General features: G+C 38.7%; 1 protein-coding gene across 2 annotated transcripts in view; it reads right to left on the reverse strand.

The window, feature by feature from the left end:
* The window catches only part of KAT2B (lysine acetyltransferase 2B), a 91,397-nt gene that overhangs the window by 60,139 nt on the left and 12,853 nt on the right, over positions 1-18,405 (reverse strand). For both annotated transcript variants that reach the window (XM_074312789.1, XM_074312790.1), the window contains exon 2: positions 2,296-2,422. In XM_074312789.1, the coding sequence (XP_074168890.1) occupies positions 2,296-2,422 (127 nt within the window). The remainder of the gene's footprint in view (positions 1-2,295; positions 2,423-18,405) is intronic.

Below are 18,405 nucleotides of genomic sequence, written 5' to 3' on the forward strand. Positions count from 1 at the left end.
TCATCGGGCGGCCATGTCCAGGACAGAAGGCCCATGAATTCCTGCAGCTGATCCTCAGATCAGACTGAAACTGGGTTTCCATTTGTTTTCTGTTTCTGGGAGCTAGCAGTACCCTTCTTATAAACACAGTTTTCTTAGTTAAACTACACGGAATTCGTATCTGTTGTTCGAAGTGAAAGAACCAGAAGAGTAGGTAATACTAACAACAAGAAGAGCTCATAATAATGCATTGATTTGCCAGGCACTGTTCTAAAATTTTTACGTGTGTTATCTCATTTCATCCTCACAACAATCCTAAGAGGTAGATACTATTAACTCCATTTTTGAATGGAGAATACTGAGGTCCAGGCAAATTAAATAAGACGCTCCAACTCTGAGCTACCATTTGTAGAGCCAGGATTTGAACTTGGGCTGGCAGGTACTGTAATTCCTAAATTATAAAACCTCCAATTAAGCTGCTTTATGAGCTGCTTTTTCACATGAAGTATCTTTCCATGTTGGAAAACATATCTTTTTTAATGGCCGTATTAAATTTCAACGTAGATTTTCATAATTCAACCAATTATCTCTTACATTGGGAAGTTTAAGAGGAGTTTCCAGGTTTTTAATATCATGAATAAGTAAGTCTATAATAACTGTTCTATTAGCTCATTTGAAGGCACTTAACTTCTATATAAGGCTAAATTTTTGGGATAGATTTGCCAGATCAACGGTAGGTACCTTCTTTCCCCATTCTCAATTATGTATCGTCCAATAAAGGCATATGTTTTCAAAGCCTGTTAAGAAATATAAAAGGGAAGAAAGTTGGCTTTTCTTTGTAAAAGGCTGTTTCTGCCTTTGGGTATTCATGTGTGTTTACATGCTCAGAATGGAGACATGCTGCTCAGCTAAGAAGGCTGTTTTTAAATGTTAACTGTGTAGGATAATTGGATTTTCCAAATCAATACCCAATACAGTTCAAGCCCAGTGCTTAAGGAGTGCTTGTACCTTTTATTGCATCATATTTCCTGAGGCAATCATAAAGGGATCAAGTGGGAAAAAAGTAACTTACAAGCAAAGGTGTTTCTGTAACTTTCAAAATCTTTGCCTTACACTGGCTGCTTCAAAAATCAGAACTTACATTACTTTACATACCAGTTAAAATCAACACCATGATGTAATCATCAGTGTGTTTATTTCTTTTGTGAGATCAACGTTCTCTATTTCCTTTTTCAGAAGGTTACTCCAGTACAGTAACTTCCTGGGAAGATCACACTATTTTTTTTTGCTCTGAAGTATTGAAATACTCTCCAGCTGAGTACAAAATGAAACCTCAGACTCAGCCTAACACCATGCTGACCTTGAAGGCTGATGCTACACCATCTGATGTCAGCTGGAAGCCTGTGAGCAAGACGATGGCAAAACGAAGACACCCACTTAATAAATGGTCAGATGGAAAAAGCCACTTTAGTTAAAATATTCTGCCCAGTTAAGTATGATGCCCTTGCAATACGGGACATAAAGACATTCTCTGGGAGACTGGATAAAGGCAAAAAATTAAGTATAATCTTCCCAAGATCCTTTATGAACTTTTTATAAATATATAGAATTTTAATATCTAGGGGAACTAATTACCCATTAACGTTTATCTACTCAAACAAAACACAATTTTTAAAAAAATATTTATCTTAAAACTACTATCAGGACAAGAACACATGAGCATAGTTGAGTTGAGTAACTCTGGCAGTCTATCCTGCCAGAGTGACAATGATTATCTTGCAGGGACAGATAAAGTTGAAAGAGAAAACATAAGCAAACATTTACTGAACATGACCCCCATGAAGAAAGAGCTACCAGATGCAAGAAACTAAAGAGTATGAAAATAAAATGAAGCATTTCGAAAAAGTTCAAGGCATAATAAAATAATAATAAAAATAAGACAATGAATCAGTTGGTTGAGGTTTCAACCTTCGGGGTTTGGGGGGTTCACAGACCCTTAGGCCCCCATCAAAATGAATCAGGACATGTTACACATTATTCTAACTAGCTCAGCTGTCCATGGTTCATCTTAGTTAGAAATCCCCCAGTTCAACCCAGCTCTTGGGGAAAGGGGGGAGTCAGTGCAAACAGCATAGGGTTTGTCTCTCAAATGAAGCCCTCCCCAGCAAATTCATGAAAGTAAAGAGACTCTTTTGTTGTTGCCTCATATAGAGGTAAATAGTGTGCAAATTGGTTTAACCCACGGAATTCATGTAAGTTAGAACTTTCAGGCAATAATGACATCATTGGAGTTGCCTTGAAGATTTAGGAACTCACCTAGGGCATGGCTACAACTCCGGCAGGATTCTGTCAGACTGACAATTATTTGCTGCAGATCAGCTCTGGGGGGAGTGGGAGAAGGGTTGGGGTTTTTCCAGCCATTACATTTACAAGACTCCTCGGCCTAAAAAAGAAATAAAGAGAGAGACAAAATTATGTAACAGGCATCAATGGACTGAATGTTTTACATGAGAACAATACACACTAGTTCTATGGCCATTACTCTCCCTGCTCCTGACTTTATAATTTTCTACATATGCAGACGAAACAACAACAGAGAAAAGGCCAAGAGGGTGTCTGATTTGGCCATTTGGGTTTCTGTTATGTTGTTTGTTCTGCTGGCTGGAATCTGAGTAATGCAGGCCCACACACTTTGGTCCCGCTGCCCCACGTAAATGTCCATGGAGAGGAATGTCCGTCCAGAAAGCTCCCCAAAGCGGCAAGTCAGACTCCCGAGGTCCCTGGAACACAGCTGGGGCCCAGGCCACAGGTGAGCCTTGCCCGTCCGTGGACCAGAAGGGAAAGCCGCAGAAATGAAGAAGTTAGTAATCTTAAGGACACGAAAAAGAACACTCCCAGTTGAAGCCACACTTGCAGGCTCCTCCTTTGTGGCCTCCCAGCTTTAGAAATGAAGAGGGCCTCGTCTTGTAGTCTGGGATTTATACCTGTGTCTACTTCCCAAGTTTCCTGGACTAGAACACTGTTATTTTAGCAACACTTGCTAGAAATCTTCCTACTTTTTCCACAAACTCTTCACATTTCCCTGCCTTCTTAGAGAACCATGACTATTATGTAGCCTTTTTGTGGTGACTCAGATTATGAAGTAGAGCACACGCATGCAAAGATACCGATTATTTTCACTCTGCCAAGCTACTACGTTGCATACTTCTGGGGTCACAAGGATTGGGAGGCTATCATGCTTGCACTGAATGACACCAGCCACTTACAATTCTTCTGCCCATTCCCTGGTATCCTTTACCACTCAACTACTCTCGCCATTTATTTATTGCTTCAAATCTGCCATGGCTGGGAAACCAGAAAATCATTAGAATAACATGTAACATAACCTGATTTATTCGGGGTGAGAGTCTTCCATATACACTGTCCAATATGGCAGCCACTACCACATATGGCTATTGAGCACTTGAAACGTGGCTAGTTCAAACTAAAATGTACTGTAGCTGTAAAATACATACCAGATTTATTAGACTAGTGCAAAAATAAAATCTCAATAATTTCCATAATTACATGCGGCAACGTTAGTATTTTAGATATATAGAGTTAAATAAAAGATATTAAAATTCATTTGACCTGTATCTTTTTACTTTTTTAACGTGGCAACCAGAACATTTAATTACACATATGGTTCACATTATACTTCTACTGGACAGCACTTGTCTATAAAACAAATTGCACAGATTTTTGTGCTTGGGCTTTGTGTTAGATCTTCGGTTCCCTCATAGGTCTTTTCTCCCTGCTTAGGCTTCCCCACACCTACAACCCAATCCCCCAAGCTCTGCCATGTACCAGATGGCGGAAGTTAGGAGAAACCTGATTTCTAGAACACACCAGAATGGCTGCTGCCGTAACCGCATACCAAAAATTCTTCACAACAGGGACAATTTCTGAAGTGTGTGTGCATGTACAAAAAGTAAGAGAAGAAACAATAACTGTCAAGGCAAGAAGGGTCAAGGTGGAGGAAGAAAAATCTGTTTTAGAACCTAAGTCCTTTACAGAGGGCCCTATGAGTCTGGCAAGCCCAACCTGACTGCATTTCATATTTCATCACAGTGAACATGGAAAAGACAGAACCAAAAGAAGGAACTTACATCAGCATCCACAACAGCACAACCCTAGTGAGTAGCTCAAGTGACCCTCTTGTTTAGCCAGACATCAGGCAGGACCTATTACCCTCCCACTGCTCTGTTACAAAACTGAACCAGGCCTTAAAATTCTCTGCAATAAGCCACCCACCTCTTCAGAGATTGGAAAGGTTTCAGAGGACACGTTCTTGAGAAAAGACACTCATGAGAACTTGCACCCAAGAAAGCATCCCTAAAATACTTGTAGGGTTGGAGGAAACCAGCCCCATTGTGGGCTACTCCTCTCCTAATATTGGAACAGCTACTTCAAGGGACTTCTAAAGCTTCTTGCTGGCTTTTCTGAGCAGTTGTTCTGATCCAGCTGCCCTTTCCAAAAAGGCCTTTGGTTAGAGAAAGAGAAACTATGCATTCTATTACACAGCAAAGTACAACAATGACTAATACAATCCAGAACTTTCCAATCTTTTTGATATATAGATGAAAAGGAACAGGAATACCTTCACCAAGGCCCACCAAAAGAACACAGGAGTCTCCTTAAAATTACCATCAAGATGCCAAGTCAAGGGTTTCATTACTTATTAAGGCCCAAGATTTACTTGAGGGTTAGTGGTCAAGTGGGTAACGACTAAAGTTCAAAACTCCAAAGAATCATGTGGTTTAGGAGTCTGTCCTCATTTGCCTCGGTAACTACTTTAGCTTTTGACAAATGTAATGGATTTTGCTTCTGGCACATTAGCAACCACAGCTCAAGTCTCCTGTGGCAGGCTGTCTATAGGCAGGAAGTAAAACCGTCAGGAACTCTGTATGGACTAGAATAACATCAACCATAGCCAGCACTGTAATTCCAGTTTCTCACAGAGACAGTGACCTAGTTAAGTATGAAGTTCCTTCATTACAGGGAAGTGGAAGAAGCCAACTTGCTCTGAATGAATCCAAAAGCTGGCCTATATACTTACTGTTCTTCTATAGGAATGGCCACCAACCTTGAGAAAACACCATTTTTGGTTCAAAGGTCTGCATCCACAACTAAGAAATCTCTCAGTACTGTGCTTGGTTGGAGTGGATACTTATGGAACCAAACCACTGCTTTTCAGTGTAAGGACTGTATTATCTCAGAAGACAATGCTAATGGGGAGTGTTTTCTCTGCATTGGGAGGGTGGGTGGGAAGAATGCATAGGGAAGAAACAGAAAATAATAAACAAAACATGAATTTCTCCTACTATCTCATGCACTTCTCATCTCATCTACCTACTTATTCTTAAAACACTAACTGAGCACCTACTACATGTCAATTAGAGGACCAGGTATGGAGGACACAAGAAATCTGTGCAGAAATGAAAATCTACCCCAGTGATTCTCAACCTTAGAGACACACTGGAATTACTAGGGAGCTCGTTAAAGCTCAATACACACACCTGACCCCAGACCAATTATATCAGAATCTCTGAGGACAGGTCACAGGCACCAGCATTTTTTTTTTAAGTTAGTGATTCCAATGTGTAGCCACAGTTGCGTATCTCTGATCTGAAAGAAGGATACTAATAATGGATCCATTATAAAAACAATGTGCTGGATCATATGGTAGTTTTATTCTCAATATTTTGAGGAACTTACATACTGTTTTCCACAGTGGCTACACCAATTTACAATCCCACCAACAGTGTATAAGGGTTCCGTTTTCTCCAATGCTCTCCAACATTTATTTTTTCCTTGTGTTTTTGATAATACCGTAGCCACTCTAACAGGCATGAGGTGACATCTCACTGTGGCTTCAATTTGCATTTCCCTAATAATTAAACATATTGAACATCTTTTCACGTGTCCATTGGCCATATGTATGTCTTCCCGGGAAAAATGTCTATTTAGATCCTCTGCCCATTTTTATAATCAAGTTGTTTGATTTTTGTTGTTGAGTTGTAGGAGTTTTTTTAAATATATTTTGGATATTAGCCCTTACTGGAAATAGCATTTGCAAATATCTTCTTTTCCCATTTGGTTGGTTGCCTTTTTGTTTTGTTTCCACCCTCTGGGTATTTATCCGAAAAAACATGAAAACACTAATTCAAAAAGGTATGCATGCTTATGTTCACTGCAGCACTATTTACAACAGCCAAGACATGGGAAGAACCTTAGTGTCTTACCAACTGATGAATAAAGAAGATGTAGCATAGCTAAACAATGGAATACTACTCGGCCATAAAAAAGATGAAATATTGCCATTTGCAACAATAGGATGGACAGAAGGTATTATGCTAAGTAAAACAAGTCAGGTGGAAAAGGATAAAAATCATATGATTTCACTCATTGTGGAATATAAACCAAACAAACAAAAAAGAAAATAAAACAAAAATAAACTTACAGACAGGAACAAGAGATTGCTGGAAGGGGGAGGACAAAATGCGTAAAGGGGGTCAAACCTATGGTGATGGGTGGACACTATAGACTTTTGGTGGTGAGCACACTATAGTGTACACAGATACAAATTATGTTGTACACCTGAAACTTACATAATGTTATAAACCAATATTACTGCAATTAAAAAAACAAAAAAAACCATGGATGGCAGGTGGCTCAGTTGGTTAGAGGGCGAGCTCTCAACATCAAGATTGCAGGTTCAATTCCCGCATGGGATACTGGGCTGCACCCCCTACAACTAAAGATTGAAAACGGCAACTGCACTGCTCCCTCCACAACTAGACTGAAGGACAAAGACTTGGAGCTGATGGGTCCTGGAGAAAACACTGTTCCCCAATATTCCCCAATAAAAAATAAATACATAAATAAATAAACATGCTAACGGGCATGTCGGGAAGATCTAAACATATGAGGGTCATGAGAGGGGGGGAAAAGCAGTTCATTTCAGAAGAAAGTAGTATGTGCACGCTTCTGAACACACCTTTTACCACTTGCCTCACGTACAGTTAAATATGTAGGCATGTACTTCCTTTAGAGTATTTTTATGTGATGAGACTGGTGGTGCTCACCGGAAGCAGTATGACAGCGGGGAAAAGAAGGGAGCTAACTCCTTCCCTATGTCCGACTTTTCTAGGATTTTTGTGAAGGGGATAGAAGAATACGTGTAGTTTAAAATTCTAAAATTATCACTAAACCATTGTATTATAAATAAAATTTAGTTATGCCTTTTTTAGCTATGATATTTATCTTAAAAATTCAACCTAAGTTAAAAACAAAAGGTTGAGAACCTTTGGCCTAGAATAGATAAGACTTTGGAATTGAATCAAAGAGGTGAGGCATACCTATTCCTCCTGAAGCTCCGCTTAGCAAATACATTCCTGGAAATTTTCCCAAATAACTTTGTGGAAAGAGACCAGATTTTCTTGCAGCGAAGCCTAAGAACTAGAATGTTCTTTCAGAATATACTGCCTTCCTCAGACTCTGAAGAAGCAAAGAAGCCAGGGTAGAGAAAAGGGGCAGGAGGACAGGGAGATACGAAGCCGGAGGCGATCCTCCCTCACAAGAGACTGGCAAGAGACTCTGGGAAAGGGGTCCTTTCTGAGCACACATGCAAAGGCTTGTTCCCTTTCTCTACTTTCCTTCAACACCTTGCCCTCAACCCATAGCAGCAACAGGAGAAGGAATGGAAGCAAAGTCATGGTCAGCAAAATGTCTCAGCTTAGGTGGAAGTTGGTAGTAGGGACGCAGGTGACAGTATACAGTACCAGTGACACGGACAAGAGAGTAGGCCTTGCAGTTATACACACATAGTTTCAAATCTTAGCTCCAACATTTCCTAACTATGTGAACCCTGGATGAATCGCTTAACTTCTCCAAGCTTCCCAATCTATAAAATGGGTATAAAAATAACCGTCACACAAGACTGCTGGAGCATTAAATAATGAATGTGGGTAGGTGCTGCATAAATGGAAGTAGTGATAAAGATGATGATGGCATTGATAATATGCTAGGACTGCCCTGTTAGGTAAAGGGTGAGCAGGGGAGAAGGGCTTTATAAGTCATGATGAACTATGCCAGTGACTACTTTAAAGCAAGGACTTGAAAAGGATACAGACACTGAAATAGCCGGAGGATACACCTGGCCCCAATCAGTATGAAACAGGCCACAGCACTTATTAAACAAATGACTGGGTAGCTAACAAAATTTAAAGTTATGCTACTGACAGAAAGAATTGGCTCCATTCCCACTATAGGTGATAGCAGTGGGAAGTCACTCAAAAGGCTCACCGAGTGATCTCAGTGGAGATTTTTGTAACAAAGAAGAATGAAAAAGAGACAGCCAAGTTACAAATACACAATCATCCAGTGAGAACAAAATATATCCAATATGGGATACGATCAAAGCAACACTTAAAGGAAAACATACACCCCTGAAAGATTTATGGGAAAAACAGAAAGATTAAAAATAAATGAACTAATCATTCAACTCAATAGTATAGAAAAAGAATAAGATAAACTCAAGGAAAATAGACAAAAGGAATTACTGTAAAAATTAAGGAAATAAATAACAAACAAAATTATATACCCAGCCACTATAACCAATGGTTGGTTTTCGAAAAGACCATTAAAATAAACAAACTCTTGACAAGTCTAACAAGGAAAAAAGAAATCACAGGCAAAAAGAGTGAAAAGGCAGAGAAAACTATACATTTATTATATTTTACGAATAGCACTCTAGAACTTTATGACAATAAATTTGAAAAACTGGGTGAAACAAATGATATCCCAAGATAATAAAAATTATCAAAACTGATTTAGTAAGTAGTAAAGTTTTCTAACAACCCTAGAAGAAAATGAAAAAGTAGTAAAAACTCTACTCCTAAAAGGTCTCAGGTCAAGATGGTTTTATAGGAAAGTTCTAGTTAACTCTGAAGAACTGGATCATACTGTCCAACATAAATATAATGTGGACCACATATAATATTTTCACTTTTCTAGCAGCCAAATTTTAAAAAAGAAACAGGTGAAATCATTTCAGTAATTTATGTAACATAAAATGTCCAAAGTGTCATTTCAACATGTAATTGGTATAAAAAATATTCATAAAGCATTTTACAGAGTTTTTCATGCTAAGTATAAAAATTGGTAAGCAGTTCTTAGAGATTGTCAAAACTAACAAAGAAATCAATCGGTTGCATATAAGATCAACATACAAAACTGTTTTTTCTCCGTACCAGCAATAACCACCTACAAAATGTAACAGGGGAAAAAAAAAAATCCTAATAGCAAAAGTCATAAATACTTAAATCTTGAAGAAGATGAGTAAGACCTATGTACAGAAAACCACAACTTTCTACTAAAGACTGAATAAATTAAAAATAAGCATTGTTCTCGATAGGAAGACTTCACATTGTAAAGGTATCAATTCTCAAATTAATCTATAAATTTTGTAAATCAGATCAGTTGAGTGAATATATACTTACGACATATATATCAATACCTGGAATATTTAAAAATCATCTATGAGACAATAAGAAAAAGGAATAGTGTAACAGAAAAAAAAGGCAAATCCAGGTGATTCAAAGAAAAATGAATGCTAATGGCAAATAAACCTATACAAAATGGTCAGAATAACTAGTAATGGAGAAATGAAAAATTAGAAGTCCTGTGAGATATTTTCTTATACTAATTAGATGGGCAAAAATAAAAATGAAAGGTTGACACTGATAATATCTAATGTTGACCACGATCTAAAGAAACACACACCCTCATATACCTCCCATGTGTGGGAAGAGACACTGGTACAGCCTTTCGGAAGCCAGACTGGAATGTTCAGGCCCTTTGGTCCCATTGTACTACTAAGAAGCTCTTCTATAGAAATAATCACATGTGCTCAATGATATTTGTGCAACATTTATTAGCGCAAAAGAAAAAAGTAATCTAAAATTTTATCAATAAGAGAATGTATTAAATTATGTAGATTGGTGCCACAGAATATTATGTCAACTTTATCAAGAATAAGGCTATTTGTACAGACATGCAGCCTCTCTAGGTCTCAGTGAACGGCAGAAAAGCAAACTGCAGAAATACACAGCATAATCTAATTGTTTTTTAAGTACGTGAATAAGTAATTTACATATATAAGTATGTGGTTATGTAGAGAAACTGGATAGACACATTCTTATGGCAAGCAAGGGTGGGGTAGGGGAAGGGACATTCACATTGTACTTTATATGTCCTTCTCTATGATCTTCATATGCATGGGTTGCTTGCTAATTTTCTTTAACATTAATTCATCTGAGGGGAAAATTCCAGCAAAATTCCAATGACAGCAACAGAGGCTCAGCTAAATCAGTTAGTGGAATGGATGGTGGAAACCTCATCCTTATCACAAACCACATTTAAGAATTCAAGGATACAAAACGTTTCTCCCTGTGGGTCTGCTTATAAAGCCCCCTACCCCTCATTGAGGTTCAAGCCAAAAAATAACAAGCTTGCAATTCTTGGAGACACAATACAGATTTTTAAAGATATAAGCTTAACTTCATCATTGCAACAGACTTAACAGCAACTGGCCCAGAAAGAAGTTTGTCACTTCTTGTCTTAACTTAAAATAATGGCAGTATTCATGGGGACGGATAAATCAGTGGGCCACAAATCTCATGGCAGGGAGATTTGTAATAATAAAGTCTTGCATTTCCCTTACTCAATAAAAATATTGCATCCCAAATATTAAACACACTTATTTAAGCCACTTGTGATTGAAGTGCTTGATGAATTCTACCAACAATAACACTGCTGCTTCAAAACGTAACTGAATAAAGAACTTTTCTTTCAAAACTGGCTAACTTTGCTTCCTCCAATGAGTCTTGGGACCCTGGTAGCTTTTACAAAGTAGATTTTTATTTCTTTTTCTCAGAATGACTGAGACTTTACCCAAATAAATAGGAAATGCCCTGAAAGCAAAGAGGAGGATGAAGGAAGGGAGGAAGGGACAGAGGAAGAAAACATAGGGCAAAATACTGAGAAGTATAAAAGCGTTGTCACCCACACAGGATTCCAGCTGTGCTGGCAAATACATGGCAGACAGCCACATGTGGATATCGCATCTTTGAAAGGTGGCACATCCAGGTTGAGATGCGTTGTAAGTGTAAAATACACACTAGATTTCAAAGACTTCGTACCAAAATAAAACACATTAAATTAAAATATCTCATTAAAAATTCTTGGGGGAAGCCGGTTGGCTCCATGGTTAGAGAGCAGAGCTCATAACACCAAGGTCGCCGGTTCAAGTCTCACATGGGCCAGTGAGCTGTGCCCTCCACAACTAGATTGAAAACAATGATTTTCCACCTCAGGGATGATGTAGATGCCTGATCTCTGCACTGTACACCTGAAGCTGAACAATAATGAATGCCAACTATAATTTTATATCTCTATCTATATATGTATCTCTATATATATCTATGCATATATATTATGTATATACTTACAAGAAGCAGAGTACAGCATTAGGAATAGAGACAGTGGAAATGTAATGGCTCTGTGTCATGTCAGAGGGATAGTAGATGGGGGGAGGGGGATTCACACAGTGTGAGGGATATAAATGATAAATGTCTAAGTATTGCTTTGTCTTGTGCACCTGAAACTAATAAAATTTAAAAAATAATAAAAAATAAATAAATAAATAAATAAATAAATAAGTAAATAAATAAATAAATAGAAAACAATGATTTGACTTGAAGCTGATGGGTCCTGGAAAAACACCCTGTTCCTCAATATTCCCCAATTAAAAAAATAAATAAAAATTCTTTTACAGTGATTACATGTTATAATGACATTAGGTTAAACAAAACATCAAAATTAATGAAATTATTGTTTTTTCTCATGTTTTATAATGTGTAGTGGGTTGAATAGTGTCCCCCAATTTTCATGTCTACCTGAAACCTCAGAATGTCCATCTGGGGCCTTATTTGGAAATAGATATGATTATTTAGGCTTCTTCAGATAAAATTATCCTAGATTTAGACTGGGCCCTAAAACCAATAACTGGTGCTTTTATAAGAGAAAGGAGTGGGAGATTTGGACACCAAGTCACAGACACACAGGGAGACAGCCATGTAAACACAGCAGCAGAGACTGGGGTGATATGATACATCTACAAACCAAGGAACACCACGACTGCCAGGAACCACCAGATGCTGGGAACTGGCCAGGAAGGAGTCTTCCCAGAGCCTTCAGAGGGAGCATGACACCTGGATTGCAGACCTCTGGCCTCCAAAACTGTGAATACAGGAACTTTCTGTGGCTTAATCAGATGGGTCCTGGAAAAACTGTTTGTGAATATCTGTTATGGTTGCCCTAGGAAACTAACACGTGTGGCTATCAGAAAATGTTAAGTTATATATGTGGCTCACACTGTATTTCTATTGGTCTTTGCTGCACTAGAGTTTAAAAGGAACCCACCCCCAAAACCCAAGTCTTCACTATGGACCCTAACAGCTTAGGCACAGCATAGTCCCAACAGTTTCTGAGTGATTGTAAGTCGTTCAAGTTACACCCATTGAGATATCTGGAAGTCCTTTCGGCTCTGATTGCTAGTTTTAGAATGTTTTGGGGGTAGGATATGAAAAGTACTTCCTAAGTGTGTACCTGCACCAATGGGACACATCAAAACCTGAGTTAAATTCTTAATGTGTGTGGGACTTATTATCCTATTGACTAAAGAGGACATACTTAGTCCTTTAGAAAGCATTCAAACAGTATCCTGACTGCCAGCAAAGCATTTTCTGCCAAGTGTTCCAAGCTGCTGCCACCATGCCCTCTGCCTTGGCCTTCATATCTCCCTTCCAGATGCTCAGACTCCTCCACTGTTCTCTGAGATAAAGAGGTCTCCTTCAAAACACCTTTCCCACTTCGGGCCTTAATTAGGCAAGACAGCTGCTGCCTAAGGGAACACCCAAGGGGATTGGTCTTGCAGCTTTAACAAAGTACCAGCGGAAGGACAGCCTTTTAGGGAGGGCGCTGCCAAGCTAATTACTGCAGAAACTAGCAACCCAGGCACAAGGAGAAAGCTGCCCAGATGACTTCATCTCCCCCAAGAGCAAGTCTCTGCAGACGTGGCAGAACCACAAAAAAAAAAGGCCACTGCATTGCTTTTGATGGGGCTACGATAAAAATGTTTATGCCCCAACAGAATCCAAGGTTAGAGGTCAAGAGAACGCAATCAACTTTGTCATAGGACGCAACAGCCAGGATGGATGAGGAGAAGGAAGCTAAACTGGAGAAACAGTGATCATGACCCAGATGACAAACGAGGGAGGAGGGCGCTCGCAGTTCACTCAGTGTTGATGAGTAAGACGGGTGTGAAGATGTTTGGGTGACATCCAAAGGAACAGGAGAAAGACAGCCAAGCTGTCTAACAAGATTGTCAATGCTTAAAATACTGGAAAGTCCTATTTGCTAAAAAACTTCAATCAGTGACAGGAATGTCCCATAGCAAGAACACACTGATTAGAAATGCAAGGAATAAAACTGAATTCAACATTTATTAAGCACCTAAAATGAAAAAGACACTGTCTACTTGTTCTTATCTTACCCTGTGTGAGGAAACTATTAATTATGTCCATTATTCAGAAGACCTAAGATTCTGAGGATCTAAGATGGGAAGAGACTTGCCTGAGCATATTCAGTCTACACGGCAGGACTGAATGTAGGCAGATAATTGGTCCTGTGGTTGTGTGAGGGGAGGTCCTCACTCTCTTTTACTACCTCTCTGCTCCAGGTTGGACAGAGGCAGAATGTTTAAAAGTCAAAGACCAAAACCATGAGATACAACTTCACACCCATGAGGATGGCTATAATCAAAACAGCAGATACCATGTTTCCCCGAAAACAAGACCTAGCCAGACCATCAGCTCTAATGTGTCTTTTGGAACAAAAATTTATATAAGACCCGGTCTTACTCTGGTAAAATAAAACCGGTATAGTATAATATAATATAATACTGGGTCTTATATTAATTTTTGCTCCAAAAGACACGTTAGAGCTGATGGTCCGGCTAGGTCTTATTTTCAGGGAAACACGGCAGTAACAAGTGCTGTCAAGGATGTGGAGGAATGGGAATCCTTGTAAGTTGCTGGACAGGGTGTAAAATGGCGCAGACACTTTAATAAACAGTTTGGCAGTGCCTCAAAAAGTTAAATATAGACCAGTGGAATAGAATACACAGCCCCAAAATAAACCCTAACACATATGGTCAAATGATTTTCCACAAGGGTGCCAAGACCATTCGATGGAGGAAGGGGAGTCTTTTCAACAAACAATGCTGGAGAAACTGGATATTCGCAGGCAAAAGAATTAAGATGCTGGAGCCTTGCCTTAATATCGTATACAAAAATTAACTCCAAATAGATCAAAGCCTTAAACATAAAACATAAAACTATAAAACTCTTAGAAGAAAACATGGGGGGGAAAGCTTCATGGCATTGATCTGGCGATGATTTCTTGGTGTATGACACCAAAATGACAAACAACAAAAGAAAAAATATGTAAACTGGACAATCAAAATTAAAAACTTCTGTGCATCAAAGAACACAATCAACAGAGTGAAAAAGCAACATACAAAATGAGAGAAAATATTTACAAATCAACTATCTGATAAGGGGTTAAGATCCGGAATCAATAAATAACTCCTACAACTTAAGAAAAAATAAACAACCTGGTAAAGTAACAGGCAATTGATGAACAGGCACTTCTTCAAAGACATACAAATGGCCAATAAGCACAGGAAAAGATGTTCAACATCCCTAATCACTAGGGAAATGCAAATCGAAACCACAATGAGACACCACTCACACAAATAGGATGGCTATTATCAAACACAGAAAACAAGTGTTGGTGAGGATGTGGAGAAATTGGGATCCTTGTGCAATCTTGGTGGGAATGCAAAATGGCGCAGTCACTGTAGAAGACAGTATACGATGGTTCCTCAAAATTTTTTAAATAGAATTACCATATGATCTAGTAATATGATCCTCTTCTGGGTATACAACCAAAAGAATTGAAAGCAGGAACTTGAAGAGATAGTTGCACACACATGTTAACAGAAACATTTTTTACAACAACCAAAAGGTAGAAGTAACCCAAGGGGCCATCAACAGATGAATGGATAAACAAAACGTAGTATATGCATACAATGGAATATTATTCACACTTAAAAAGAAAGGAAATTCTGACACATGCTACAACATCGATGAACCATGAGGACATTATGCTAAGTGAAATAAACCAGTCACAAAAGGACAAATACTGTATGAGATTACTTATATTAAGTACCTAGGGTAGTCAAATCATAGAGAAAGTAGAATCATGACTAACTACTATGCTGCACACCTGAAACTAGTAGAAAATAATACTGATCGTCAACTTTGACTTTTAAAAAAATTTTTTTAAGTTAAAATAAAGAAACCCAAGGATAATAGAATGGTGGTTGCAGGAGTTGAGAGCAGAGAGAAATGGGGAGATACTGGTGAATGGATAGTTTTAGTTTTGCAAAACGAAAAGAGTTCTGTGGATAGATGGTGGTAATGATTACACAACAATATGAATTACTTAATGCTACTGAACTGTACCCTTAAAAAATAGTTAAGATGGTAAATTTTATGTGATATGTATTTTACCACAATTAAAAATAAAAAATGTTTTTCAAAATTAAACATAAATTTACCACATGACTCATCAAACCCATTCCTAGTATCTAACATTCCTAGAGAAATGGTAACATGAAGTCTGACAATTATTAATAAGTTTGAGAACTTCTTGTAATGATGTTCTCAACCTTTCTTTGATATGAGGGATTATGCATTATGAATTTGTACCAACTGGACAAACAGTTAACCAAGCTTACTATTTGCAAGTGCTGAAAAGGCTGCGTGAAAAAGTTGACGACCTGAACTTTTTGCCAACAATTCATGGCTCTTGCATCACGACAATGCACCAGCTCACACGGCACTGTCTGTGAGGGAGTTTTTAGCCAGTAAACAAATAACTGTATTGGAACACCCTCCCTACTCACCTGATCTGACCCCCAATGACTTCTTTCTTTACCCAAAGATAAAGGAAATATTGAAAGGAAGATATTTTGATGACATTCAGGACATGAAGAGTAATGCAATGACAGCTCTGATGGCCATTCCAGAAAAAGGGTTCTAAAATTGCTTTGAAAGGTGAACTAGACACTGGCATCGGTGCACAGCTTCCCAAGGGGAGTACTTCGAAGGTGACCGCAGTGATATTCAGCAATGAGGTATGTAGCACTTTTTCTAGGATTAGTTCACGAACTTAATTGTCAGACCTCATACGTATATCCACACAAAGATTGCACACAAATATCCACAGCAACATTATTCATGTTAGCTAACCAGGGAAATAACCCAAATTTCCATCAACTGCTGAATACATAAACAAAATGTGGCATAACCTTACACTGGAATATTACTTGGCAATAAAAAAGAATGAGATGCTGATGTACGCTACAACTTGGATGAACCTCAAAAACAGAATGTAAGTGTAAGAAGCCAGTCACAAAAGACCACATATTGTATAATTCCATTTATATCAATGTCCAGAAAAGGCAGATTTATAGAGATAGAAAGATTAACAGGCTGGGGGAGCAAATGGGGTTGACCATGAACAGACACAAGGATCTTTTTGGGGCGATGGGAAACTTCTAAAGACAAATTGCAATGATGATTGTACAACTCAGTCGATTTCCTAAAAAAATATTGAATTGTACCCTTAAAAACAGAGAATTTTATGACATACAAATTACAGCTCAATAAAGCTTTTCTTTAAAACAGCAAGAACAGCAAGTAACTAAATATCACTACAAATATGGGTTTTCTGTAAAGTGGTCCCAAAGCGTATCCCAAAATTGAGTTATTTTCTCCTTAAAATTAAAGAGATTAAAAAGTTACATTTGGGGGAATTTAAAAAAAAAAAAAGACGGGCACATGGCAGGCACCACCTGTCCTTTTCTGATCTAAAAGAGTAAAAGAAGTTACAGTGTTTAGGTGTCCACACCTCCGCTATCAGAATTTGTCTCCATGAAAGAGAAACAGCAAATGACAAGAATAAGTGAGTCACTAAGTAGGTTGCCCTGTTTTTAAAATTGGTGGAGTTTGAAACAATTAAAACTTGCTAATAATAAGGCCCTGTTGAGGGTGTTGCTTTTGGTCTCGCTCTCTCAACACCTTTGGCTTGATGACATCCAACTTTCTGGCACATTCACAAATTCATCGGAGCCTACTTGAAATCTAAAGTGGATTTCTGTGCCATGACTCTAGTTCCCCTCCTTGAGCTGTAGCGTAAAATGTAAGCTACAGATCGGGAGGGTGAGGGAGGGGAGAAGGACAATTTCTGGAAATGATTAAAAAGGCTGGGGATGGGGAGGAGGAGAGTAAAAGGGTTGACATTTTCATTTGCTACTGCTATGGACTGTCTGAACTTCCCTCTTGATGGTGCGCATATATTATGCAGGGGAAGGGAAAAAAAATCTTTGAATCCTCTTTTCAAACCACACCACCACCTGGAGTCTGCTGTGTGGAGTTGTGATCCTAACCAATTTTCCCTTTGGAAGTGAACTGCTTTGGAAGCAGTCTGACTACTGCTCTTGTGATTTGGAGCGGGGCTGCTGCTCAATTTTAATCCACGCAGGAATCACCTAGGAAATCTTGTGAAAATGAAGATTCTGAATCAGTAGGTCCAGGCCTGAGATTCTGTATTTCTAACAAGCTCTCACGTGAGGACCACACTTTTAAGTAGCAAAGATTTGAAGGGGAAAAAAATGGTCTGACGGATGTGGGTGCCAATACTGCTCTCCCCTCCCTACATTAGCTTTAGCTTTCCACATACCACTTAAACGGAAACGGTTAAGTAATCCTTGCAGGGACAAAACCCCTTTTTCCTTCTCCACAGTGTGATAACACTTCAGGTCACACAGTTAAGTTGTATATGGAAGGCGAGCAGACATCAATCATAAAGCTATGAGTTGAAACTGGGACTTTAAAAATCTGGGAACTTTGGGCACAAGTGAAAAAGAAGAAAGTGGGAGTGAGAGAGGGGGCCTTACCTCAGGAGATCAAATTTGCCTGGAATTGAAAGTGAAAACAGAACTACAAGGGGAAAAAAGATAACCGGTAAGGTAATTCAGTAGCAGGAGTCTCTGAACACCTCAATTAAGAGTGCCATTTTGGTCTGGAAAGCCACAAGGAACCGCAAAAACAAATGCTGAAGGAGTGGTCAAGGACACTGAAGGAGATTGGAACCATATCATGAAGAAATAACCCAGGGATAAACACCCTATTC

The sequence above is a fragment of the Rhinolophus sinicus genome, linkage group LG10, assembly GCF_036562045.2.
Source record: "Rhinolophus sinicus isolate RSC01 linkage group LG10, ASM3656204v1, whole genome shotgun sequence".
NCBI lineage: Eukaryota > Metazoa > Chordata > Mammalia > Chiroptera > Rhinolophidae > Rhinolophus > Rhinolophus sinicus.